This window comes from Thermobia domestica, chromosome 1 (assembly GCF_964235325.1).
Source record: "Thermobia domestica chromosome 1, izTheDome1.hap1.1, whole genome shotgun sequence".
Classification (NCBI taxonomy): Eukaryota; Metazoa; Arthropoda; class Insecta; order Zygentoma; family Lepismatidae; genus Thermobia; species Thermobia domestica.
Genome location: NC_137454.1, coordinates 296,032,672 through 296,059,990, shown reverse-complemented (window position 1 = coordinate 296,059,990; position 27,319 = coordinate 296,032,672). Strand labels below are relative to the sequence as shown.

The window sequence follows — 27,319 nt, the reverse complement described above, 5'->3', positions numbered from 1 at the left end:
TCTTCTTTGGTGATGTAAGCTGTATTTCGTTGATTTTTCGCTTCTTAATTTACAATTATGTACATCTTATTCCAAAAAGATGGAGCGTATTGATTATGGTTGTTTTGAGGCAAAAATTTTCCATGGTTGTTTTGAGGTAAAAAATTTTCCAAGTCCAACTTCCAGTATCTACGAAAAAAGTTACAAAGATGCCAGGTTCGAGCCCCCAATCCAACCGGGAAAATTTGTGCAGATGTGTTTGTTCTTTTAGGAATTATAAGATATGTTGAAATGTTATTAAGTATAGAAAAAAAGTAACACTGATTGATATATTTAATGAAAGAATATTTCGAAATTATGTATACATGTGAGCACTTGCTGCCTTTGTCATACCTTTTAAAATATTTCGTCGTCTTTTCTTTCATTGTAAATGTTCTTTTACGTATGGAAACATAAAAAAAAAAAAAAAAAAAAAAAGCCAGCATGTGCTCACATGTATACATAGTTTCGAAATATTGTACCAGTAACTACTTCAATCAATCTTTGTTTTTCTACACTTAATAACATTTCAACATATCTTATAGTACCTACAAGAGGAACAAACACATCTGCACAAATTTCCCCATTGCGAAGGTTGGATTGGGGGCTCGAATCTGGCATCTTTCGTTAACTGTTTTCGTAGATACTCGAAGTTGGACTTGGAAACTTTTTGCCTCGAAACAGCCGTAATCGATATGCTCAACCTTTTTGGAATAAGGTGTGCATACTTGCAAATGAAGAAACTAAATAGCAACGAAATGCAGCTTACATCACCGAAGAAAAAACATAACAAAGAAAGTAAATTGGTAAATATGGTACACAGAATATCTCAAATAAAACGCGTTTTTTGTTATCCGATAGTTATCCAAATAATTTCAGCTTCCTCTGCAATAACAAGGTACGTGGAGTTATATCGGTTCCTGGTAAAACATAAAAAAAGTAGGCGTATCTTGCTTTTTCACTGCCTCTAGTACGTATTCCAAGCGTCATTTGTTTGAAAACAGTATTCATTGTTAGCAAGTCGCCGTTTCCCGATGCGGATAATAGAGCGCCACTGTATCCGGCCATGAAGCAACCACTGGTAGATATGAGAAGACCATGCAAGGTGTGTGTAACTTTGTTGGGCAAGAGTTAGTTGAAGTGAAAGATTGGGCGAGACATATTTGGCGCATTTGTTCCGAAATGGATACAATTGATGAAGCCGAAGAACGATAGAAGCAGTAGGGACACAGGGGGAAAAAAAATCGTGAACTCTGGCACAGAAATGTTTGACATTTGAAATTGAGGGCACTAAAATGGTCGGAAAACAGTGCAAAAACACGTTTTTCAGTTTTATTTCTTTTTGACAATGTTACCATTACTTTCAGGCGCCGAAAAAATATATGCTGTACCTAAGAATATTACAAAAAAATTTAACCAAAAATCAGCAAGCCCTCCCCCCCCCCCCCCCGCCGCAAAAAAAAAGATTTTTTTCTTTTGAAATTTTCAACACGCAAAGAAAAACAAAGAAAATGCGCATCTGTGTTTTTGAAAAAATCTCACATTCACACCTGCACAGTATCTACAATCTGTGAAACTTTCAAAATATTTCGACCACCTTTACCAAAATTTAATATATATATATATCGGGTGTTGCAAAATAAGTGTTACAACTTTTGGGAGGTGACTCCTGCCACTGAGACAAGAAAAAAAGTTATCTTGAACTTTCGGCTATCGGACATAGTTTTGGATCTACAAGGTGCCGAAAGCGTGGGAAAATGACTTTCGGACGCCAATAGTTCGGAAACTATCCAACAGGTAAAGAGGGCAGGTAAAAAATTCACTGAAGAAGTCATACCTGCTGTATTGAATTTTGCATGTTTCACAAACCTACCATGCACGCGCAAGGATTCCCCAAAGGAACGTAGGGAGTCCCGGATAATCTGCCAAATGAAAATTGGTCTAAATGGATATGAATTGATAGGGTTTCTACCAGGTAGCAATAATTCGTTTGTATTAAGTCGATATCTGGAACAAATACAAAATGGCGGACACCTTCATGCCCGTATGTGTGTGGTTGCATAATCGCCAGGTACGAATGCTGGCCAAAAGTGACGTTCTGAGTATTAAGTGTAGCGAATTTGTACTCAAATGCTCTAGAAAGACTTCTGGAGTGTCGGTAGGGATGAACAGATGAAGCAAGGTGATTCTCATGTGTGGAAACAATTAACGAAAAATGTCCAGAAATACACTCATACTCAGTGAACGTGAGTTCAAAGCGTCGGAAATGGAAGGATTAGCGACAAGAACATGAAAGCCATTGTCAATTCACCAATAATATTCCCTCGAACCGATGCAATATGATGTGCACGGTTGCATATCGATAAGGATGCAACAACTGATGCCAAGTTGAAATTGTGCAAGGTGACTAACTAAGAAACTGGATAAACTAAATGAATGTCAGTAGTGGGATCGCATGATCGATATTGAAATGTGGCCAGTGTGTGTGTTGATATCGACATGTAGCTAATGGACAAATGTCAACATGTCCCACTACTGCTGGGACACCGTCCCACGTGCAAAAAATAGGAAAATAACTACTCAGGTGTTGAATCTGAGTCCTTGGTCTCCCAGCAGGATTGGAAACTGCGACCACGCGAGCAAAAGCAAGCGCTCTAGCCCTGAGGCTTCGAGGGAGCCTCAATTTCTCTGTATTCATTTCTTTTAGGAGTACTCACTTTGTTTGGCAAGCGCTCTTGTAGAGCCTCCCTACATGCTTATGTGTTTCATTTTGTTACATCTACTGCACAGTTGTAAACAATCAGAGCTTTAAGACGCTTCTTCCTATTTCTCATGTCGTTTTATTTTCCTTATGTATGGTGTTACATGTGTTATATGATGTTCCAGCAGTAGTGTTACATGTGCCAAATTGGTTCATTTTCGTCTTTGTCTTGGCATGTGCACTATGTGCGAATTTCTGGAGGTATTTTCCTATATTTCGAGTACGTCATGTCCCAGAAGACGTGGGACATTATACAAGTTTATTTTCACGCTCTATCAGAATTTGAACCATGGATTAAGAGAGAGATTTTCATATGTGTCGACTGTGGGACAATGTCCCAAACAAAGAGGGACATTGATACAATCGTGTTCTAATTACGTTCTACCAAAAAAATGCACAAGATGTAATAGCAGAATGTACAACGTTATTTTCCTAGTTTTCGCACGTGGGACGGTGTCTCAGCAGTAGTGGGACATGTTGAAATTTGTCAATTAGCTACATGTCAATATCACCACACACATTAGCCACATTTCAATATCGATCATACGATCCCACTACTGACATTCATTTAGTTTACCCAGTTTCTTAGTCAGTCACCTTGCACAACTTCAACTTGGCATCAATTGTTGCATCCTTATTGGTATGCAACCATGTACATCATATTGCACCAGATTGATGAAATATTATTGGAGAATTGACAATGGCTTTCATGTTCTTGATGCTATTCCTTACGTTTCCGACGCTTTGAACTCACGTTCACTGAGTATGAGTGTACTTCTGGGCATTTTTCGTTAATTGTTGCCACACATGTGAATCACCCTGCTTCATCTGTTGTTTTCTACCGACACTACAGATGTCTTTCTAGAGCATTTGAGTACAAATTCGTTACACTAAATACTCAGAACGTCACTGTTGGCCTGCATCCGTACCTGGCGATTATGCAACCACACACAACGGGCATGAAGATGTCCGCCATTTTGTATTTGTTCCAGATATCGACTTAATACAAACGAATTATTGTTACTTGGTAGAAACCCTATTAATTCATATCCATTTAGACCAATTTTCATTTGGCAGATTATTCGGGACTCCCTACGTTCCTTTGGAGAATCCCTTGCGCGTGCATAGTAGGATTGTGAAACATGAAAAATTCAATACAGCAGGTATGACTTCTTCAGTGAATTTTTTACCTGCCCTCTTTACGTTGGATAGTTTCCGAACTATTGGCGTCCAAAAGTCATTTTCCCACGCTTTCGGTACCTTGTAGATCCGAAACTATGTCCGATAGCCGAAAGTTCAAGAGAACTTTTTTTCTTGTCTCAGTAGCAGGAGTCACCTCCCAATAGTTGTAACACCCGATATATATATTCAATTTTAAGCGTGTATAATACGATAATTCGGTAAAGGGTGGGGGTATGGGGTCGAAATTTTTTTGAGGTAGTTTTAGGTCAAAAGTAACATTTTGGGTCATTAATGATCCAATTTGGATCAAGGGCCGATTTCACTACCTTACTAAGGAAGACCCTTTGTTTAGTTTTCTTTTTCTTCTTTTTAATATACAGATTCCAAGTTTTCGCGTCGAATTTGTTAAGCAGTTATTAATAAATAACAGATAACCCTCACCTAAAGATCTGTGTGTCTGTGAAATCATCTTCTTTCATTGCCATCTGGTAACGCACCACGCTTTCTCTTGCTGCAATTGGAGTAGCTCCTTTTGCAATACTTTGACGTGGTATTACTATGTCGGGGCTGTCCAACTCTAACATCTGAAAGGTCATGAAATTGAGATTTCTATTAACATAAAGCAAGCAAAATTAATAAAAATACCCCCAAAGATTCACACACTCATTACAAGAACTGGCCCTTTAAAATACCCTGTACCTCCACCGAAAAAATGTCTCACACCTAACGTATAATTTGCCCTATACCGTATTTGACATCAATTTGACTCCTACATCCCATTACAAAGGTAACACACATACTAACATTGCACTAGCTACGATTTTTTCCACCTTATTTTATACCTTTAAAAGTATATACGTCGGTAAAATTCTAACTCAGCTTTCGATTTCCTATAAAGTGGATTAAAGTTGAGAGTATGAGAGTATGAGAGTATGAGAGTATGAGAGTATTCAGCTGCCATTTCTAGCATGTGAAATTTCTTCAGAGGTTTATCTTTCTGACAGAACTAGCATTTTGTACTACCTCTGTCAACACATTTTTTAAAAATTTCTTCATGTTAAAACGCAGTCCCTTATTTCTTTGTAGTTTTCCAAGAACAGATGAATTTTACTTACATCCCCGTAAAAGCAGAATTTCCAAAAACATTGAAGCACATGTCCACTTCGTTTCAATAGGGAGTTTTTCACCTCCCTAACATGAAGGACTTGTTAAATACTCAATTTCTGGCGTACATTTTAAACCCTCATTTCCCCTTAGGGTACGTATTTTAATGAAAGTTATAGTATATACGCGGCTTGAGTTAAGTGCCATGTTCAATAATTCATTTGAAACGGCTCAGAAGTTTTTCTATTTTGTTGAGACAAACAACTTCGATGTCATTTTTATATATTAAGAAAATAATATAGAAATTGCACCTCTGAGGCCACTGTTGTTCAGTGGTAGAGAGCTTACCTCTAAAATGGGTGTCCCCGGTTCGATTCCAGCTCGCGTGAAATAGGTTTTGTGGTGGCCAAACACACTGCGTTCTTTTCTCGGGGCTTTTCCGTTTCCTCTCACCTTCATAATTCCACTATTTTCGTCCATTATCATTTCTCTCAGCCTTGGAGCATAACCGTGTAAGGGGGGAAAATTCATCCTTTAAAAACGAAATTTTCAAAAACGCTGAGACAGCTGTTCATTTATTTTTAATGAGAAGTTATTGAGAGAGACTATCTTTAGCATAAATTTTGAACCTCTCCTCTCTCTTAAGAAATGCATTTTAATCAAAATGACACGATGAAACTCTTCAACATATGTACTACGTTCTAAAAAAAATCACCAGAAACGGTTCACTTTTTATTTGTCTTTTGTTTTTAGCAGAGCCCGTTCAAAGATCGGGAATAATAACGTTTAATTCATATCACATTTATACTTTCATGTGTACGGCTGTTCGCATCACACTTCATGCATTATCGGTAAACTTCAGTCGGGTCGAGTGAATGAAGACAGCAGAACGACGCGAGTTCTACTTTCTAATTCTATATTAAATATCACGAAACGCACAAAAACATGTACAAAAACATGTACAACAGAAGAAGTCTAAATACCAAACTTCATTTTTCTAAACTTACGGGATTCCCAAATATGGAGATCTTATAAAAAATGCAACTTCCATTTCATTCACTTCCAAGTTGAATTTCCAATAATAAAGTGATCACATCTCAGAATTCTTTTAAGTTCAGAGACATAAAATTTATTTAGACTTCCCATTTAAAATAAGCAAACATATGCTGCAATCTATTCTGATATGTGACCCATGTTAGTGAACCGTCTCACTCCTTTTCCTTGTCACTTCCTTTTCTGTCCTTCTAGGTCTAATATCAAAGAATACTGAAATACTAGTATGCGTTTAATTATATTTAATGAAAAGCCTAAATACTGAATTTCATGTTTCTAAACTTAAGAGAATATGAGATATGAACATCTTATTACAATAGCTCCAACTCTCACCCCTATTTCTTCCTACTTTTTTTCCCCTAATAGGTAAATTATCAAGAAATGCTATACCACGTGTTTAGTGTCCTACAGCTACATGAACTCTCACCAGGAATTGAACTCTATTTCTCCAGTAAATTTAAACGAATAGATTGAAACGAGTAAGACTAAATACTGAATTTCATATCTGTAACCTTAAGGGATTCGAAACATGTAACCTTAAAACAATAATTGCAAACCCCACTCTGCTTTTCTCTTCTACACACACTCTTAAACACCTATTTAATTATTTTAAATGAGGTCCAAATACTGAATTTCATTTTCTAACCTAAGGAGATTCCAAGATATTAGCATCTTATTATAATAACTGCTACCGCAGTTAGCATTTTTCTCGTCGAAATTCCAAGAAAATCCTTCCTTAGTTATATCTTAAATTAGAAATAATGTATACTGTCCAAATTTTAAATATCTAAAGTAGTTTGGCCTGGACGTTAATAAGTTAGTCAGTCAGTCAGGACTCGTTTTATATGTAAATAGTAAATTTTCATAGAGAGTGATAACCTTAAAGTGTTTCTCAATTTCCACCTCTTTTGTGGAATTTCATCTAATGGTCAAAATATGGTCAACAAAGAAAGCAATATCAGAAACAGAAGGAACAGAAGCCCTGGCGACGAACATCGCATTATTCGAAATATAGGAAGTACTAACTATGACTTCTACCTCGGAGCATTTTATATGAATTTCAGGTTTCACCACCATCGTCATCATAGGTATTCTGCCATTATTGACAGTCACTTACTGCAACTGAGAAGCTTCCATTCTCCACGGTGTTCCGCTGACATCTTTGTCTTCACGTACGATTTTTCTGTTTTGATATCGTCCATTAATTGTGGTCTCCCTCTCTTTCCTGGCACTATACCCTCGAAAACGTCACTCATGATACCGTTTCTTCTTATCCAATGCCCCAATCAGTTTCTTCTCTTCCTCTTCTTAATATGAGGTAACATTGTTCGTTTCTCCCATGCTATTTCTAACACCACCTCACTCGTTTCCCGCTCGACCCAGCTAATTCGCTCCATTCTTCTCCACATCCACGTTTCGAAAACTTCCAGTCGTTTCTCATCATTTTGCGTAATGTCAATGTTTCTGACCCATACAGTACAATACTCCACTTTTCTTCCTACTAAAGGCTTCTTTCGCCATTCCTATCCTTGCTTTTATTTCACGTTAACATTTCGTATCATTTCAGGTTTAATTGGCTGAAATGTCCGTTCTCCGCACGGGTCAGATAAAATATCTATGTAAACCAACTGAACAACGAAAGGAAAATTAAACATTTCTAAAATTGGATCTATTTTGTGTGAATGCATATCCGACAAAGTAGATGTGTTTCCATTGGGATGACTTTAATAGTAAACATGGTTTATACTTATACAACCATTAACTAACCTGTTTTTAACCACAATAGAACCATCTACTAATAAACAGAAAGAAAGAAAAAAAAAAAAAACGTGAATGTAGACAAAACTATGGATTTCACACAAATATCGGTCATTTTAGATTATTTTTTACATGTCTCGGCACCCTTTTTAGTATGAGGCCCGTTCCTTAGCTGATGGGAGCTAAATTTAAAAGTAAACACATTCTTGAATTTCACCATTGAGCTCAGCGACCCCGAAAAATATGAATTTGACACTAATATCGGTCATTTTGGATAATTCTAGAGCATTCTTGAATATTCGATCAATAATGATTTGTGTAGAAAGAAGAGCAACATTGAAATTGAAAATAAAAGAATGCACGCATTGTCGTTAAAACTTAACTTTTTTATTTATTTATTTATTTTTTTTAAAGCACAGTAACACGGTTGCTAGGGCGTTTTCTCCTTCTAGGACTTCTGCTGGTCCAAACCGAGACCTTCTTCATGAATGGGAGATACAGGGCTACAATAGCATATAACCACTATGGGGCTCCGGGTCTTGGTTTCGGAGCCTCTGTGGCACGCACGGACAAACCACACTTACTTTTATTATATATATTGATTTCTGAATCGTTGGACGTAAAGGGATGACATTTGAAACATGGGATTTGGAATTTTTAACCACATTGAACATGACAAACTAATTTTTGGACAAATTTCGTAAATTCCATTCTAAAGAAGTTTGGTAAGGAGAGGCAAAGCAATTTACTTATTATATTTTTTCTTCTTCTTTTTTTAAATGTAAATTACAAGTAGTTAACACCACGAAGAAAAAAAAAGTAAACTAAAACCATTTATTCTATATTGTACTTTAAGCTTACTTTTCTTCCATATTTAAGCATGATTTTTTTTAAAAGATCAATTGTTTATAGCCACTTCTCGGCCCTAATGCATCTTTCCACCTATTGACGTAAATAAAACAAATAAGTATATACATTTTAAAAGTATACCTATTGGTTCACATATGTTTAAAAATACTGAGTAACCTTTTGATTATAACAATTTATTGTGATCACATTTCCAATTTTTAATAACAGATTCATCCTTCGCTGTAATTTGAAACGTATATTAAAAGAGAAGGATGACTGTTGTTATGTATACCTAGGTATGTTTCAATTAAACATACAGAACTTTTTTTTAATACTTACTTTCGAATTATTTGTTTTTCTCCCAAGTCCCAAAAACACGAAATATATTACTTCATTTAGCCATTATTATTTTACCTTCACTTTTCACTGTAAAAAAAAAAAAAAAAAAAAAAAAAAAAAAAAAAAAAAAAAAAAATTGTTACATGCCATGGTTATTATAGTTTATCATGTACAGCAGGCATGTCAAACATGCGGCCCGGAAGCCCGTGCTTTGCGGCCCGCCGGCCTATTTCACTGCCTGAGATTTTTCGCATATCGAAGTTTCCCAGTAATCCATGTTTACTTTTACTTTCTGGAAGAGAAAGATTCGTTCTCGGGGGTTGAATCAACGTCAGTTTTCATCTTTACTTCGTGACATCGGAAGTGAATTTGAGAGTCTACCATACTATGCAGAGGTTCGTTGGCTTTCATGTTACAGTGTTTTAAAGCGGTTTTGGCTTCTTCGGGAAGAAATTAAAATGTTCTTGGAAATGAAAGGCGAATCACCTGAGAAACTTTGTGATGATACTTGGGTACAGGACTTGGCCTTTATGGTGGACATAACAGGGTATTTAAATGATTTAAATTTGAAGTTACAAGGGAAAAATCAGGTTGTAGTTTCCTTGTGTGACAATATTAAGGCCTTTAAATTAAAACTCAGGCTTTGGAAAGGACAGATGAGCAATGGCAACTTAATTCATTTTTCTATCTGCCAGGATTTCAAGAAGTCTCCCAGTGATTATGATTTCACCCGTTATGGTTCCCACATAAAGGCATTAATCAATGACTTTGAGAATAGGTTTGAAGATTTCGAATCGTGTGAGAGTGATTTCTCTTTGTTTAGTGCTCCATTCTCCTTCGACGTTCAGAAGGCAGATAGTAGCATCCAAATGAAACTAATTCTGTGTTGAAAGACAAATATAATGAAATAGGAATCCCTAAGTTCTTTTCTTACTTGCCAAATCAAAACCCTGCAATGCGTCAGTTTGTTGCGAGAATACTAGCCATGTTTGGCTCCACCTATCTCTGTGAACAATAATTTTTCCTTATGAACACAAACAAAACTCCTCATAGATCAAGACTTACAGCAGAGCATTTGTCTTTCATCCTGAAAATAGCATCTTCACAGAATCATGTAGCTGACATTGAAACTCTTGTTTCCCGGAAGAGATACCAATTCTCAAGGAAAAATCAGTAATGTAAGTATAATTCTGTAATTGTTCACTTGGCTATTTAGCAATATGTTCTTGTTTCATGACTGAGTGTAATTTTTTGATCTCTATTCGAATATTTTTTTTTAATGATCTGATTAATAAAAAATTACATGGCACGTAAGATCTAACTGTTGGCAGACAGCATAATTACTGCATTTCTCAAAATGTATATCAGTTCGACAAAAAAAACACCAGTAAGATGTTTTACTACTTACAAATTTATTTTATCAATATTAAATTTTGTAACATTGAAATATAATGTATCATTTCCTCTAAGGTGAGGCCCGTCGTTGATTTGGCTCGGGGTGAATTGGTCCCATGCATAACTTGAGTTTGACATACCTGATGTACAGGTACTTAACACAATACCCTTAATCACACTAATAATTATCATTGGTGTGATTTTGTACCTTGAATGTGTAATATTTGAAGCAGTTACTTCGAATGTTGGAAGCTGAGCTGGTTCCTTGTGATTTTATGGACAAAGGACCAATTTTGGTAAAGTCTTTCAATTTGCGCTGAAGACCCTGGAATGTTCAGTAACTACAAAGCAATTTCCGAAAATTACTAATGTTGCTGAGTAGCGAGTGCATGATGATTTCTTTCTTCTGAAGTTTTTCAAATTTTCCACATTTTTCTCGATATTGCTGGATAGCATGTTACACTGGGTGCAGATCATTAGCAGCAAGACTGTATATATTCAAGGATTCACTTCTTCTTTTTACTACATGCGTGAAGAGGTTCATATGAATATCAGGTAGACGAAAATTCATTATCTGCAATACGACTTTTTGCTTTTGGAAATTGGTGTGAGAAAGGAACTGTCATAGCCTAACCACTCGCAGCAACTTTGTTCATTCTATTTAGATAGTTACAGAGAAACACACAGGCATTTCTCTGAGAGTACCAGCGAATATCTGCAGCGAGGTATGCAAGTATTTTATAGCCACTCCAGCGAGGTATAGAGTACTTTACAGCCATTATTATCTATAAGTTCATGTTTCGTATCTGAGTGCTCAAAAAGTCTTCAACACCATGTTAAAACGAGATATTTTCTTTTCTTTTTTTTCAGCAGGTTTTTGGCTAGAAGATTTCCAGTATCCAGTATGCGTATTACAGGCAGAATCTAAAGGACTTTATGTTTACCATTTTAACCATGTTACTCGCACTGTCTGAAACAGTACAATAAATATTCACATTGTATCGTTCTTTTGCTAGCTTTCTTGATTCACTGACAACGTCACAAAGAGCTCAGAAACTTTCAACTTTGCCACTAATTCCATATCCATTACAATTTTGTTGTTGATCGATTCGTTTTTCCAACCAATTACACACAAAACGCAATCTGTACCAACTTTGATGGTTATTTGAATAACCCTATTGCAAGCTTCATTCAACACTTTGTCAGGAAGTTTTTTTTTTTTTTTTTTTTGGGGGGGGGGGTATACGCAGGTCGCATTATTTTACAGTTTTGAAAGTGCACTAATCCTACCTCTGAATGGGATGGTACAGCCATAGAAAACCATGGCAAGAGCAAGATCTATATCATGCTTTGTGGCGCCATTCATACCGTCACAGAAATGTTATTTGTCGTTTAGACGCGGAAAATTTTGAAATGATAGTGATGGGATATTCTTGATAAGATGAGGAGGGTAGATCGACTACTGACAACGACAATGACTTTTCGGAAATGATTAGCTGAAACTGAGAGTGGGAGGGCTTGAAACTGGAGCTGAATGATCATCTACGGCTGAAGTCATTTCCAAATCCGAATGATGTGCGGTAAAACTGGAAGTCTCCGTCTCGTGTGGAGGCTGTTGTGGTAGTGGTTTACGAGCTTTGATGGAGTGGAGTGGATCTGAGTTTAGTGTGCCGTTCAGCAGCGAGGTTATATGAGACGTGGATCTACAGCTTAATGTGGGATCCGAACCACATGAGCTGCCGCCGGGAATCGAACCTTGGTCTCTCACGGCAAAGGTGCGCACGCTATCCACAGTGGATCTTTGTGAATGCAGAAAACTATCAGACATGCACTGTGCAATTGTCTCTCATTTCACCATCACTTCCCTAGCCTAAAACTTTTGTCGCCCACAGAGGATTTCAAACATAAAACATGAATAAATGGTTTTTAAACATAATCAAGCTCGTAAGTCGTAATACTTAAGTTGTTATTTATACAAGCTATTTTACGCACTCAATAATGTAGTTTATAAAACTGCAAAATTCGGCGAAAGCCCATACGAATTTCGAAGCGACTTCTTTCTACAATATTTGTCTTTGTCTTAAACCAAACAGTAACCAGCAAGAAAAAAAATATATTTTATTTTAATTTGTATAGTTGTTTCTAGTTTGTACACACTTTAAGTATTTAACGCGTTTTTACGCGTCACATAGGAAACATTCCTTTGCGTTTAATTACCCAAACTTGAGGGAAAGAGATTTATCGACTATTACAGTCTAGTCCTGAATCCGTAGATTAAAGGCATGAAATTTGGTATATGTAGACTTTGGTCCAGAGAGGACGAATCTATCATCACTTGGAACGAATTCAATATGGAAGAAAGGGAACGAGAATATTGTCCGTAATAACATGTTACTTGCTACTTATATTGGCAGAGCGAGTAGTGCATCTACAATATTATTCTTTATAATAATTACCTTAGTTGGATCACTGGCTTTTTCATTAACTGTGCATGCTTCTCCTGGACTTAATTCCTTTAATGTCTCCGTCTCAAATTCCAAATTTCCACCACTATTTCGATTGCCAGCAATGTACTTCTGAAGCCACTGAAATTCTGACAGCGGTTCCCGCCTCTTGGAAACAACTGTAGTAACGAAAAATATTAGTCAGTTCTATTCCTCTTGTATCACATTTCTAAGACACTTCACTATTCAGACATACGGCATCTTTTAATCTAAGGAAAGTGGATATGCAATATATATATATATATATATATATATATATATATATATACTACAGGGCTCTCTATGGTATACACATATAAAGGCATTAACAAAAAATATTTTGAAACTCTTTTGATAATCAAAAATCATTCTCTAAACTAACGTGCATATTAAACACACCAACACCACGCAACATATTCCATTCAATAATACGTGAAATTGTATCAAATCCTTCCAATATTCTATCCTTATATTACCCAACGATAATTATTTTACAAAATTTTCGATCTTTACTATTAAAGAGTATTTCACGTATTAATACTATTCCATATGAAACTAAAAAAGCTTTTCTAAAACTTCCGAAGGCCAGCCAATTTGTACGTTACACGAAATTAAACAATTTGCCCTTCAATCCATTTGTCATGCCGAAACATATATCAAAATCAAAACCAAAACAGTAGATATAAGATATGTTTAACTTTCGACATCAACCATTGCATATTCCAGTATGTTATGCTTTTCTTTGTGCATATAAGGAGTTCTTAATTTGAACTGAATTCGTACAAATGTACGTATCCTAGAAACTTCGTAAGTTACTCGTGCATGTTACTTATATTATGAACAGAATAAATCGTCAATTGGAGGAACAATTGTTATGCTTCATTTAAATAGAAAATGTGAGGACATAGAATAATTAGACACAGTTCGGAAATATGAGGAAATGTATAAGGAGGTGAAATCTATGGACCCTCGGATGAAACAGGGAGTATAACGATGGCGTAAAAAATAAGAATGATAAGGTAGTCATAGAGAGCAGTGAAGTCTTAGGAAGAATATGTTGAATTATATGAAAGTAGGGATAGACCGTGTGCCTTACATGTTGCAGTAGAAAATAAAATATGCGAGGATGATAAAGGGTTTAGTATTCTTCGGAATGAGTTTGAAAAAGCTATATCCGAGATTAGCAATGGAAAGGCAAGCGGGACAGATAATATTTCAATCGAATTCATTAAAAATATGGGAGACAAGAAGAAGAAAGAATTGTTCCGACTCTTCATTGAAATATATGAAACAGGAGAGTAGTCAAAAGACTTCCTGAAGACGATCGTGATACCGATGGCTAAGAAATCGAACCCAGAGATTTGAGGATTATAGAACTATTAATCTCATATCGCACGCAGCAAAAATTTTGCTTCGAATACTGAACAGGAGGTTGTACGGAAGAACAAATGAAAAACTTGAGGAGGATCAGTTTGGATTCAGGAGAGGTAAGGGTACGACAGATGCAATTGGACTATTAAGGGTGATCGGTGAAAGGTTTATAGAAGAAGGAAACGAGGTGTATGTTGTATCTATTTATCTACAAAAGGCTTTTGACCGCGTGAATTGGGAATTGTTGTTGGGAGTTCTAATGCAGGTTAGGTTGGAATGGAAAGATCGAAGACTCATAAGAAACTTTTATATGAACCAACAAGTAAGTATTAGAATAAGAGAGGAAAGACAGAGGAGAGAGTAATTGGAAGGGGAGTTCGACAGGGATGTTGTCTCTCGCCAACGTAATTTAATTTCTATTTAGAAGGGATAGTGAAAAAGAGCCTACATAACCAAGACGGAATTCGGTAGGAGATAGAATGATTAGATGTATTGTGTTTGCAGATGATATAACACTTGTAGCGGAATCTGAAAAGAAAATCAGTAACATGTTAGAAAAATTAAGGAAAGGCTGTGAAGAAAAATGGATGAAAATAATTTTAGAAAGACAAAAGCCATGGTGATTGGAACGAAGCGGTCGGTGTGAGATACAGAAATAGTAGGGGGAAAAATAGAACAGGTGACTAGTTTTTGATACCTGGGTAATATTGTTAGTGATTATATGAAGTACGAACGTGAAATAAGAGCGAGGACAAGAATGGAAAAAGAAGTCTTTAGAAGGAAGAAAAGTCTGTTTTGTGGAACCTTGAATAAAGAGTAGAGAAAAAGTCTCATAAAATGCTTCGAGCGAATTTTGTACTACATGGGGCAGAAACATGGACATTACGCAAAAATAATGAAAAATACGGGGTTTTCGAAATGTGGATGTGGAGAAGAAGGGGAGAATTAGCTGGGTCGAGCGAGAAACGAATAAGAGAGTGTTAGAAATGGTAGAGAGAAAAAACAGTTTTTGATATTGTAGAAAAGAGGAGGAGAAAGTGGTTGGGACATTGGCTAAGAAGAAATTGTCATGAAGGACATGGTAGATGGTATAGTTGCAGGAAAGAGGCGACAAATGATGCATGATATTAAAACAGAAAAATTCTACATGAAGACGAAGAGGTTAGTTAAAGACCTGGAGCATGGAAGCTTCTCCGTTCGTCAAGTGACCTGCCAATAATGGCAGAGTATTGCTGCTGTTGCTGCTGCTGGTGGTGGTGATGATGATGATGATGATGATGATGACCTACTGTGTAGCCTAAAAGTTTGACAACTTAGCTTCTTATGTGATTCTCATTCTTGTTTGTTTTATTATCTTTCTGTTGTTGACAGAAGCGCTAGCTGGTTACTTTCAAGTAATGCTCTGACCTATCAAGATCGTCCATTAAGTTCCTGTTCAAACAAATAAGCTCAGTGGTATAGTAAGAATGGGGAGTGATTGGCTGACCCACTTCAAGCCCTCCTATTTTAATATATATATACTAAATTAACTCCCTATTAAAAATTGTTTACAACTTTTTTCTAATACTTAACAGATTTTCAAGAGTCAAAAAGCATTTTTTCCTAACAATGGTAGAATTGTTATGCATTGCTACAATTCCACATACGTACCATCATTATCCACTAATTCTGGTAAAGAGCTGAAGATGTTTGCGACGGACTTCTGCAGATACTCCAGTGGTATGTTTGCAAGAACTTGGTAAATTCGATTGTATACGCCGACCAAACAATAGTTTATTGTTTTGCGCATTTAATTAAACAGATAATGAGTTACTGAAAACAATAACAATTTATTTTGAATCTGGAATTTTGGACTGTATAAATTTGTATAGTTAATGGAAGCAATAAGTATTAGAATAAGCAAATACTACACACAAACACTGAAGATCCCGCACACGAGGCTTTTGCAGGAAAGCACAACACAACACTGACAAAAAGATGCGGGAGACGGCCTAACGGTATTTTTGAAAAGAAAGACAAGAGACCGCCAGAGTAAGATACTACAAATAGAAACCATATTGACCTGCAGAGACATCTCTACAGCCAAACGGACACTACATAAAACATATAATTTGTTCCAAGTTTTGGAAATGCTCACAATAGGCTCAAACACGGAAAAAACATAAGCCTCCTTTTTCTTCTTATTTTTATGAAACAAACAGAGGGCAGAATGGCCCGAACATAGCCCCCACCTTGAAACGCTCCAGTTTCAAATAACACACATACACAGGGAATGATCGAGATTCACAAGAAATACACTATAAACGAAATAATAATAATAATGCGTAATAATTCTTTTAAAAAACACACACACACAAGACAAATATTCATATGCAATGATAAGACCTGCTTGATGAGCGAGGTTGTAGCGTTTTGCATGACTTCACCTTACTTTGAAGTATTGAAAGGCAATGGAACCAGCTTCGCAATGGGGCGCTTCAACTCCCCGAAGGCAGTCTTTACAGTAACTGCTCGCACTAAGCCATCATTTCCTGGAAATATGCACTGAACACGCCCTAATCTCCATTGCTGGGGAGGCAGATGGGATTCCTTCAAAATAACCATGTCACCAATCTTGATATTGTCTCGGTTTTTCCGCCACTTCGTTCTTGACTGGAGACTGCACAAATATTCTTGGGACCAACGGCGCCAAAAATGCTGCGACAACTGCTGCACCAATTGCCACCTTTTCAGATGGGAGAGCTGGGATGAAGTGAAATCCTTATCCGGGATAGAAAGTAATGATTCTCCCACAAGGAAATGAGCAGGTGTAAGAGCGGCCAGATCGTTGGGGTCATCCGATAGAGGAGTGAGGGGGCGGGAGTTCAGAATTGCTTCAATTTGAACTAGCGTGGTATACATTTCCTCAAAGCTCAACGCCACCTCTCCCACAATGCGCTTGAAATGATGCTTTAATCTACGTATATTTGCTTCCCAAATCCCACCAAAATGAGGTGCGGACGGGGGGTTAAAATGCCAAGATATTCCTTGTTTGCTGAGGTAGGCAGCAGTTTCTTCATTTTTGGCCGTGTGAACACTCACTCTTAACAATTCCTTTAGCTCTTTGCTAGCTCCTACAAAGTTACGCCCACAATCGCTGTAGATGTCACTAGGTACGCCCCGACGAGCCACAAAACGCCTTAGGGCAGCGAGAAAGGAAGTGGTGCTTGCATCCGCTACTAATTCTAGGTGTATAGCCTTAGTGGAAAAACACACAAAAAGACAGATGTATGCCTTAAACCTCAAACGGCTGCGCCCTCGACTGGCTTTGAGTAGCACCGGCCCTGCATAATCCACACCTGTGTGGGAAAAGCATCGGCTTGGGTTTACGCGAGAGGGGGGCAGGTTACCCATTAGTTGCGTCTCTGTTCTTCCTTCAAACCGACAACATTTTACACACTTCCGCATTATCTTCCTCACTAGATTTCTCGCACCCACAATCCAGAAATGTTGCCGTAGCGTAGATAGCACTAATTGAGGGCCACCGTGGAAAGTGTTTAAATGCTCGTGATTGGTCAGAAGTTCCGTTAATTTATGCTTATTGGGCAACAGCACGGGATGCTTTCTATCCACAGAAATGTCGGCGTTTTGTAATCTCCCCCCCACACGCAAGATGCCATTTTCGTCAATGAAGGGAGACAAGCATAAAATATTATTCTTATTGGGAATGGGCTCTTCATCCACTAAGCACTGGATTTCGGTGTGAAATTCTCTTTTCTGCACCTCCTTTACCAAACACAAAAGGCTCTCTTCCATTTCTTTCGATGTAAGTGCCCCCTGGCGTTTCTGCACCGGATTCCTGCAGTTGTAAACAAACCTGCGACACCAACCCACTATACGCTTCAATCTCACTAGGGAGGAGAAACGGTTCACAATGTCATTTTCAGACTGCACACACATAACGGTGATACATTTTTTCTTTTCTTCCACTTCTGTAGTAAAGTCAGCGAGAGGATATGGAGGCTCTGGCAATATTGCTTCGCGCAACCACTCTGGACCGCTCCACCACAGGGGATGTTCTAAGAGCTCGCTGGGCTTTAACCCCCTTGACGCACAATCAGCTGCATTATCTTCACTCTTGGTATGTGACCATTGTGACGAAGGCAAAATTCCTTGTATTTTCGCTACCCGATTTGAAACGAAAGTTTTCCACTTATCAGGTGACTGGGCTAACCAGGCCAACACAACAGTGGAGTCAGTGAAGGCCCTTGTATCCTGGACGTTTACACTGATGGCACTTGCAACTGTTTTTAACAATTTGGCCAGCAACAATGCGGCGCACAGTTCCAATCGGGGTAGGGAAACAGTTTTGATGGGAGCAACCTTGGTTTTTGCAGCGATAAGTCTCACGTCGACACGACCGTCAAGACGCTCTGCTCGTAAATAGGCGACTGCAGAATAGGCCCGCTCACTAGCATCAGAGAAGCCTATTAATTGACAGCTGACGGCGTCAGAGGGCACAATGCATCGTTCGACTTTCACTTCACGGAGCACAAACAACTCATCGCAGTACTCTCGCCAAGCTGCACTTGTTTCAAAGGGAAGGGGGTCGCCCCAACCGAGGCTTTCCTTCCACAATGATTGTAACATCATCTTGGCCCTGATGGTTACTGGGGAGAGAAGGCCAAGGGGATCGAAAATCTTGGCAATCTCTGACAACACTTTTCGTTTTGTCCACACTGCAGGGGGAGAGGGAGGCACTACGTTGAACCCAAACTCGTCGCTAACAGGTGACCACTGTACTCCGAGGGTCTTGATGTTGTTATCGGTGTCAAAGTTGAATTGTAGGTCAATTTCACGCATGTGGGGAGGAACAGCCTGGAGCACTTCCGGTTCGCTAGATAGCCACTTTCGAAGTTCGAAGCCTCCTTCTCGCAAAAGTTGAATCAGCTGTTGTTGTAGCTCAATTGCTTCGCTCACACTAGCTGCACCTCCGAGGAAATCATCCATGAAAAAATCTCTTCTCACCGCCTTCGCTGCTAAAGGATACTTCTCCCCTTCTTCTTCAACTACCTGGAGCAAGCATCTGGTTGCCAAGAAGCTAGCAGACGCAGTACCGTACGTCACTGTTAACAAACGGTAGTCTTCGATTGGAGCACTTGGAGAATCTCTCCACACAATTCTTTGGAAGTCGACGTCGTCCTTGTGCACTAACACTGCCCGGTACATTTTTGCAATATCCGCACATAAGGGAACACGATGCTCACGAAAACGAACAAGAATCGGGAAAATATCGTCCTGCAATTTTGGCCCCACCATGAGCTTCTGATTCAGAGATACACCCGAAGTTGTTCTTGCACTCCCATCGAAGACCACTCGCACCTTCGTAGTGGAGCTAGTGGGCTTCAAAACAGCATGATGTGGTAGGTAACAACTAGCTTCAGCTGGAATGTTTCTCTCGCTTGGGGGAATGAGTTCCATATGCCCTAACTGAATATATTCCCTCATGAAGTCGCGATATTGTTGCTGAAGGGAGGGTTGTTTAGCTAACTTCCGTTCGGTATTTAATAGCCTCTTCACTGCGATTTCACGTGATCTGCCTAATGGGGCTGTGTTACCCCTGAAGGGTAGTCTCAACACATAACTTCCGTGCTCGTCACGGTGGTGTGTAGCTACGAAGTGTTCTTCACAGCTCCTTTCTTCTTTTGACATGTGTTTTGTAAGTGGGAGCTCTTCTAACTCCCAAAACTGGCGAAGAGCTTCATCGATCTCGCAGGAAACTCGATGTGAGGTCACAGTTAGCTTCCCACTTGTCGGACCTATATTGCCAGATAGCACCCAGCCGAGACTAGTTTCTAATGCGACAGGCGTCCCGGGTGGCCCCATACACTTCCCGCTCAACATAAGTGATGGAAACACGTCCGCTCCCAACAGAATGTCAATGGGGCCCACTACGTTGAAAGTGGGATCTGCTAATCTTAGGCCCTCTAAATGAGACCAGTTTGTAGCACTAGGACACTTTTGTTTGGGTAGATCAGATGTAACCTTCTGAACTACCACAGCACGAGTTTCAAAAGTTTCACTTGTTCCCCCGAATGACTGAAACTCTAAGTCCACCATTGCACTCGCTGTCGCTACTCCTGCTCCTGTAATCCCGGAAATCACAATACTGGATTTCTTTTTCTTGAGACCCAGCTTTTGTACACAGTTCTCGGTGACAAAACTAGATTCACTCGCGCAATCTAGCATCGCTCTGAAGGGGTAATACACACCATTATTTCCTCTTACTTTCACGATGGCAGTACATAATAACACCTGTGGTACACTTGCGTCCGCTGCAACATGGGCCGTGATATTTGATTCACGCACTGGTGACTCAGCTCTCTCGTAGTGCAAGAGAGTATGATGTTTTTTAGCGCACTTGCGACACGTACTAGATGCGCACGTATCCTTTCTACACGATTTCCGAAGACAATTAAAACACAGCTTTTTCTCTTTCACTAGGCTGACACGATCCGACACTTTGAGTTTTGTGAACTCCGCACATTTGTAGAGGGGGTGGATTGCACTGCATACGTCACATAATGTTTGACCACGTTCACTGGTGGTAACATGGGAGGAAGTTTGTTTTTTGTCGCGATTCTTCACTTGCTCACTACTTCCGGCGACGCGCGATTTCCCGCCGGCAGACACTGCGAGCGCGCGGGCTCTGTTATCGAGGAATTCTGCGAGCTGCTCAAATGATGGCTGTTCATTTGTTTTCAATGAAAGTTCCCACTGTCTACGACTTTCACTGTCCAGTTTATCCGTGATATGATAAACCAAGATAACATCCCAGTGTTCGACTGGTTGCTCGAGCACCTTGAGGGACCGCGTGCACTCCATTGTGGTATCAATTAACTTACGTAGGGCGGCTGGCGATTCTTGTTGTATTACGGGTTGCGTAACTAAGCGTTTAATTGTCGCGTTCACTATTTCCCTCTTGTTGTGATAACGTGCGTTTAAAATGTCCCACGCCTCTTTGTAGTTGCTGTCCGTGGTTTGCATCGCTTGAAGGAGTTGTGCTGGTTCCCCTTTCAAGGATGTTTTGAGGTACTGCAACTTTTGAGCACCTGAGAGATTTTTGTTATTGTGTATTGAAGCCACAAATAAATCGTGAAACGATAACCACTCATGGAGGTTTCCCGAAAACACTGGCAACTGAAACTGTGGTAGTCTTACGTCACTAGCAGGTTGCCTTTCAGACGAAGACGAAGGCTGAGCTCCTTTACTTCCCTCCAATTGGAAATCCATCAATTGAACACACATCTGCACTATTCTCTTGTCCATTTCCGCTAACTCTTCTTCTTCATTTTCGAACTCCTCGTCTCCTGCCACTGCCGAAATATCATCCAGCAGCTTTGAACACTCCTGCTGGAGTTCACTGACCTTCGCCTGATGCACCAAGATGGCTGCCGCTGCGGTAGCGTCCAACTCTGTGATGGCTTTTTCTTCGCGCATAATTTTTGACTTTAATGTTCTTTTCTTAATTTTTAGCGGCTCCATCTCTAAAACACTGCACTATGTTCGTGAGAAAAAAAGCACTCAATCACTAGTCTATTATTGTTCACAGCAACAGTTCACACAGGCACTAGTAATCCGGCCCAGAGGACCATGTATACGCCGACCAAACAATAGTTTATTGTTTTGCGCATTTAATTAAACAGATAATGAGTTACTGAAAACAATAACAATTTATTTTGAATCTGGAATTTTGGACTGTATAAATTTGTATAGTTGATGGAAGCAATAAGTATTAGAATAAGCAAATACTACACACAAACACTGAAGATCCCGCACACGAGGCTTTTGCAGGAAAGCACAACACAACACTGACAAAAAGATGCGGGAGACGGCCTAACGGTATTTTTGAAAAGAAAGACAAGAGACCACCAGAGTAAGATACTACAAATAGAAACCATATTGACCTGCAGAGACATCTCTACAGCCAAACGGACACTACATAAAACATATAATTTGTTCCAAGTTTTGGAAATGCTCACAATAGGCTCAAACACGGAAGAAACATAAGCCTCCTTTTTCTTCTTATTTTTATGAAACAAACAGAGGGCAGAATGGCCCGAACACGATTCTCCAATTCATTAATAGCTTTTGGTTTTCTGCGATAAACTTCCTCTTTCGCCGAACCCGCAGAGGAAGAAGTCGCACGGCGTTAGACCAGGACTCCTTGCAGGCCATTCAAGAGGGGAACGACATCCTACCAACGTTTTGGAAAATGGGTATAAAGCCACGCACGGACTTGATGTGCAAAATGAAGCGCGGTACAATCTTGCCTAAAGATTAGGTTGTTGTAACTGTCCCACGTGAATACAATACTGTGAACATAATTTTCACCGTTCTGCATTTATTGTGTCCTGAATGACGTATGGACCCATAACTTTCGCCAATGTCATTTCGCACAACACTGTAATCTATGGGCGATGAAGCCTTTTTCAACAACCACCCCGGATTCTCTCCTGCCCAATAATAACAATCGTGCCGGTTAACAAACCTCCAACATGAAACACAGCTTCATCTGATCACAGAACACTACCGGAAAGATCGGACCGGTCTTCATACTAAGCAAACATCATCTCCCCATACTCCAACCGATGATCACGTCTATCGGCGATTAATTCCTGGCAGTAATGTAATTTCCAAGGACGAAAATTCAACTTTTCCTCCGGAACAGTTCGAATTGTGTCTACAACTAAACTACTTTCGTGAAGTCCCAAAGCTAGTTTGGTTCCGTATTGGAATCCTAGTAGCTAATTCAACGCCGTTAAGAGTCCAGCCCAAGGATTCATGACAAGTAGAATGACCAGCTCTTTTCCACTATAGGTAATAAAGTAAATATAGAGCTAAAGGAAAACAGGATGACCTAGGCAATCACTACTGCGATATTTAATATGAATCAAATTGAATCTTAAATTACAAGAGAAAAAAGGCTTTCCGTTGGTAATTAGTGCTCCTGTTGGAGGAGATACAAATAAGCAAGGAGGAAATCCAACTATTGACACCCACTAAAATAACCATTCTGGATAAATACCCGGGTATTTACCTGCTGTCTAAATACTCAGGTATTTTATATCACTACTGAAAACGAAGCTGACTGCAACGCTCATCTGCGACCGACGATTTGATTTTGATCAGCACGACTAACGACAAGTTATGACTGTGCTCATTATATTTGTATCGACCAATAATCACAACTTTAAAAAAAAAAGAAAAAAAAAGAAAGAAAAGAAAAAAAAGAAAGAAAAATAAATTCCAAAATTTCTAGAAACTGTAAGCACATGTAACTAAAAAGTGTTTAACGTTATGTAAAGTGACTTACCTTCGGTGCATCGGAAAATTTCCCCAACGAAGGTACTAGTCTGACTCCCTGGAGTCATTTCAAACAAAAGTTTCAATTTGTGTGACGAAATATTGACATCAATTCCATCTTTGAATTTGCTTTCTGGAAATATGCAAGAAAAGAAATTTCCAAATTATTATATGAATTACTAAAAGTCTATGAACTACTAACCAAATTATTCTATGAATTATTGTCAATTCATATTCCCAATTCTATTGAAACTCATGGAACAAAGACTACTGCTATTTTGTGAAAATGCAAATAAACTTTGACATATTGAACTCTTAGGATAATCTTAAAGTATAGCATAATCTACAGAATACTTTAAAATAAATCCATATAATAAATTATATTGCTGTTAAGTTCGGAAATAAATTATATTTATTGTTTAAATCATAATATACCGATTCCTTCATAAATACGAAAAATTCGAGTTATGCGAAAGAAGCACTGTTTAGGTGAAATTTCTGATTCATAAAATAGTATATTCTAAGAATGTAACACTAATTATTATTTATGTATTAAGAATTTAAATGAAGAAAACTAACTTTTTAAAAGTATCATATTCGACTTTTATGTGTATATTTGTCTATCACTATTTCGGGTCGCGGACATAAGCTCACCACATATGATAGTATTATAAACTAATTATTAAAACTAAACTAACTCTATGGCCTATGGAACCCGGAGGTTCAGTGCCGCGTTCACAAAAGCTCTCCACTGACTTCTATCCTTAGCTAATTGGATCCAGTTTCTACTTTGTATTCCTATCTCTGCGAGATCCATCTTAATATTATCCTCCCATCTGCGCCTAGGCCTTCCCAATGGTCGTTTTCCTATGGGTCTACCAGTCAAGACTTTGAAAGCGTTTCTACTTTCTTCCATTCTAGCTACATGACCTGCCCACCTAAGCCTCCTAGACTTGACGACCCTAACAATGTTGGGTAAACCGTATAAACTATGTAGTTCCTCGTTATGAAGCTTCCGCCATTCCCCATTCTCGTTCCTCTTGGGTCCGAATATAAACTAATTATTAAAATAATAATAATAATAATAATAATAATAATAATAATAATAATAATAATAATAATAATAATAATAAAACTTTGTAAATATATAATTGTATATAAAGATAAATATAAATAACATTATATGCATTATGTTTAAGTGAGCTATGTCCGACACTCTATTGTCTGTTTCCTGTTTTAATCTGTAATATCAAGAAGAGTGTAGGAATATTTTGTAGCACAAAATAATAAGCTAGAGTTTCAGGGAAGTAGATATACGAATTGTGGAAAACGCATATGCGAATATACCTCACACTACAAAAAGTACTCAAATTACTAAATACTTATCACTAAATATACCGTGTTCAACGCGACGCATTCACTGGTAAGTTTTGACTAATTATTTAATAGCATGCGTCAATTTCTTTTAATACATCAGCAGCATATTCACACTATTGTTACAAGTGTAAGTCTGTTTTGTCACACACATCTGCTTTGAACCCTAGATAACCAATATGCAAACAGCATATGTTTTAGACTCAGGTTATACGATATAGGTCTCAAGTGACTTGAGAACTTAAAAGCATACAAAACTTTTGCCCAAAACACTATATATAAAAACGCCCTCATTCAGATCTGCTATTCTGTGCAAATCGGGATAGTTGAATCAAACAAGATAATTTGACAGTAGTTTCTAATAGATGTAATTTCCAAAACACTTTTTTTTTAAGAATATAAATAGTAATGTAAATCAAGTCTTTTAAAACTGACTAAAATCTTCCTTGAATTAGCAATAACCAAAATCTAAATTTTGAAGTTAATAGTACTAGTTTGAAGAAAACAATTATTCTAACTAGAAATTGCACCTCGTCGATCTCGCTGTTCACAGGTTTGGAAACGAAAGCCTTGATCGATCCGACCACCTACAGTGCTCAATTTGACTTTTAGTCTGCGCAGTTTAATGGAATATTATAAGTTTGTTATTTAAGCGGTAGGAAGTTACAAGAATTACTAACTCTTAGCAATTCAACCCACATACTATCTTATTTATTTAAACGTAAGTTATATTTAATTACTTAAATGATGCAAATTTGACGGAATGTAACCTAAAATATACCAACCTCAATCCGCACTTATTTAGCCAATTAATTTAAGTTCTCAAGGTTTTATTTCCTTCTGAAATAGTTTTACACAGTTCTAACTTCATTCTAAAAAAAACTGAGCGATTTAGTTCTGTTTTGCACATTTTACAAACTGAAGATGGAATTCGTTTCCTTTTTTTTTTTTTTTTTTTTTTTTTTCGTGAAGTGATGAACATGCAAGTGAAATGAAGTAAAGTAATGAAAAAATCAAGATTTTAATTGAACTTAGTTTTTGTTTTTAATTATTTAGCAACTTAAGTCGGTTATTATACACTCAAGTTTCATTGAAATAAACGCGCATTTAAGATAATTATTTTATATTTTAACGATGGACTTTAATTTGCACACGTTTATTGACTTTAACTTATGAACAATATTGTAATTTGGAGTCCACATTTCACTGCTACTCTACGTATGATTTAATTCTTCGAACTTAGAACTATTCCACATTAATTTCCCTCTGCTGAAAAAGAAATTATTACTCTTATTTTCATATTTCCTTATTATTCAGACATAGCTTCACTATGTTTCTTGATCGAACTGTGTTGTTAGTTTGAGTTTAAATCATCTCAGTAATTATTAAATACGAAAAGAGGCAAATAAACTGAATTAAACTTGAAGACTATTTTAACAAAAGGCACTCATCCCCAGTGTTCAACGTGGAAAAAAAAGAGGCGGTATGTTTTATTACGATTTTGACTCGACATACTGACTATCTAAATGTTGAAATACAGTGGGGTATGTTGCCCTAAAGATTGAATTTCTATTTACATAATGACTGAAAACTACTAGAGAGCTTCTCTGTACTTGCGAAGGAGGGATATGGACAGACTTTGATTCCCCGCCAACAACTTTCTGAAAAAATATCCCCTTATGTTGTATTATAAGGAATTATACACGAAAATGCTCAAAAAACTAAAATTTTATATTAACAATATCCTGCACGAAAAATTCCGGACTCCTCACTCGAATGAGGTAATCCAAACCTCGGAAGATCTGACCCCCACAGCAGACAACCCCTAAATCCGCCCATACTCAAAACACGACATTTATATGCACTAAGGCAAGACGACACGCATACATAAGAAAGAAAATTCAATATTGCACACCAAAATATAAACTAGATTAATTTCTTTGAAGACATCTCATTTTAAAAACAAAAGATAGGAAAAAGATGGCAAAAATGTCGGGTTGTCAACGTAGAAATTATTTCTACATTCAAAATAAAAATATTTTTACTTGCAAAGCTATTCATCAATTACTTTGTATTAAAATGGACATATTAAAAGTATTTAGCATATACTCTCCAATGACGGTATGTCTTGGTCATTGACAAACCAGAGGCGGTATGACATAATATCGCCTACCGTCTCACTTCGACCATGTTCATCCCACATTAAGAAAAAGGAAACCGCGAAGTATAGCATTTTCGCTGTAATTGTGCCAGGCAGTCCAAATATGATTTAAGACCTGGGATTTTC

At 37.9% G+C, this 27,319-nt stretch overlaps 1 protein-coding gene across 3 annotated transcripts in view; it reads right to left on the bottom strand.

Moving 5' to 3' along the window:
• LOC145661541 (type II inositol 1,4,5-trisphosphate 5-phosphatase-like) overlaps window positions 1–27,319 on the bottom strand; it is a gene marked incomplete at its 3' end in the record, with an annotated part of 133,813 nt that overhangs the window by 49,343 nt on the left and 57,151 nt on the right. For all 3 annotated transcript variants that reach the window (XM_081726874.1, XM_081726865.1, XM_081726869.1), the window contains 3 exon segments: window positions 4,403–4,545; window positions 12,916–13,082; window positions 23,669–23,791. In XM_081726874.1, coding sequence (XP_081583000.1) covers window positions 4,403–4,545; window positions 12,916–13,082; window positions 23,669–23,791 — 433 coding nt within the window.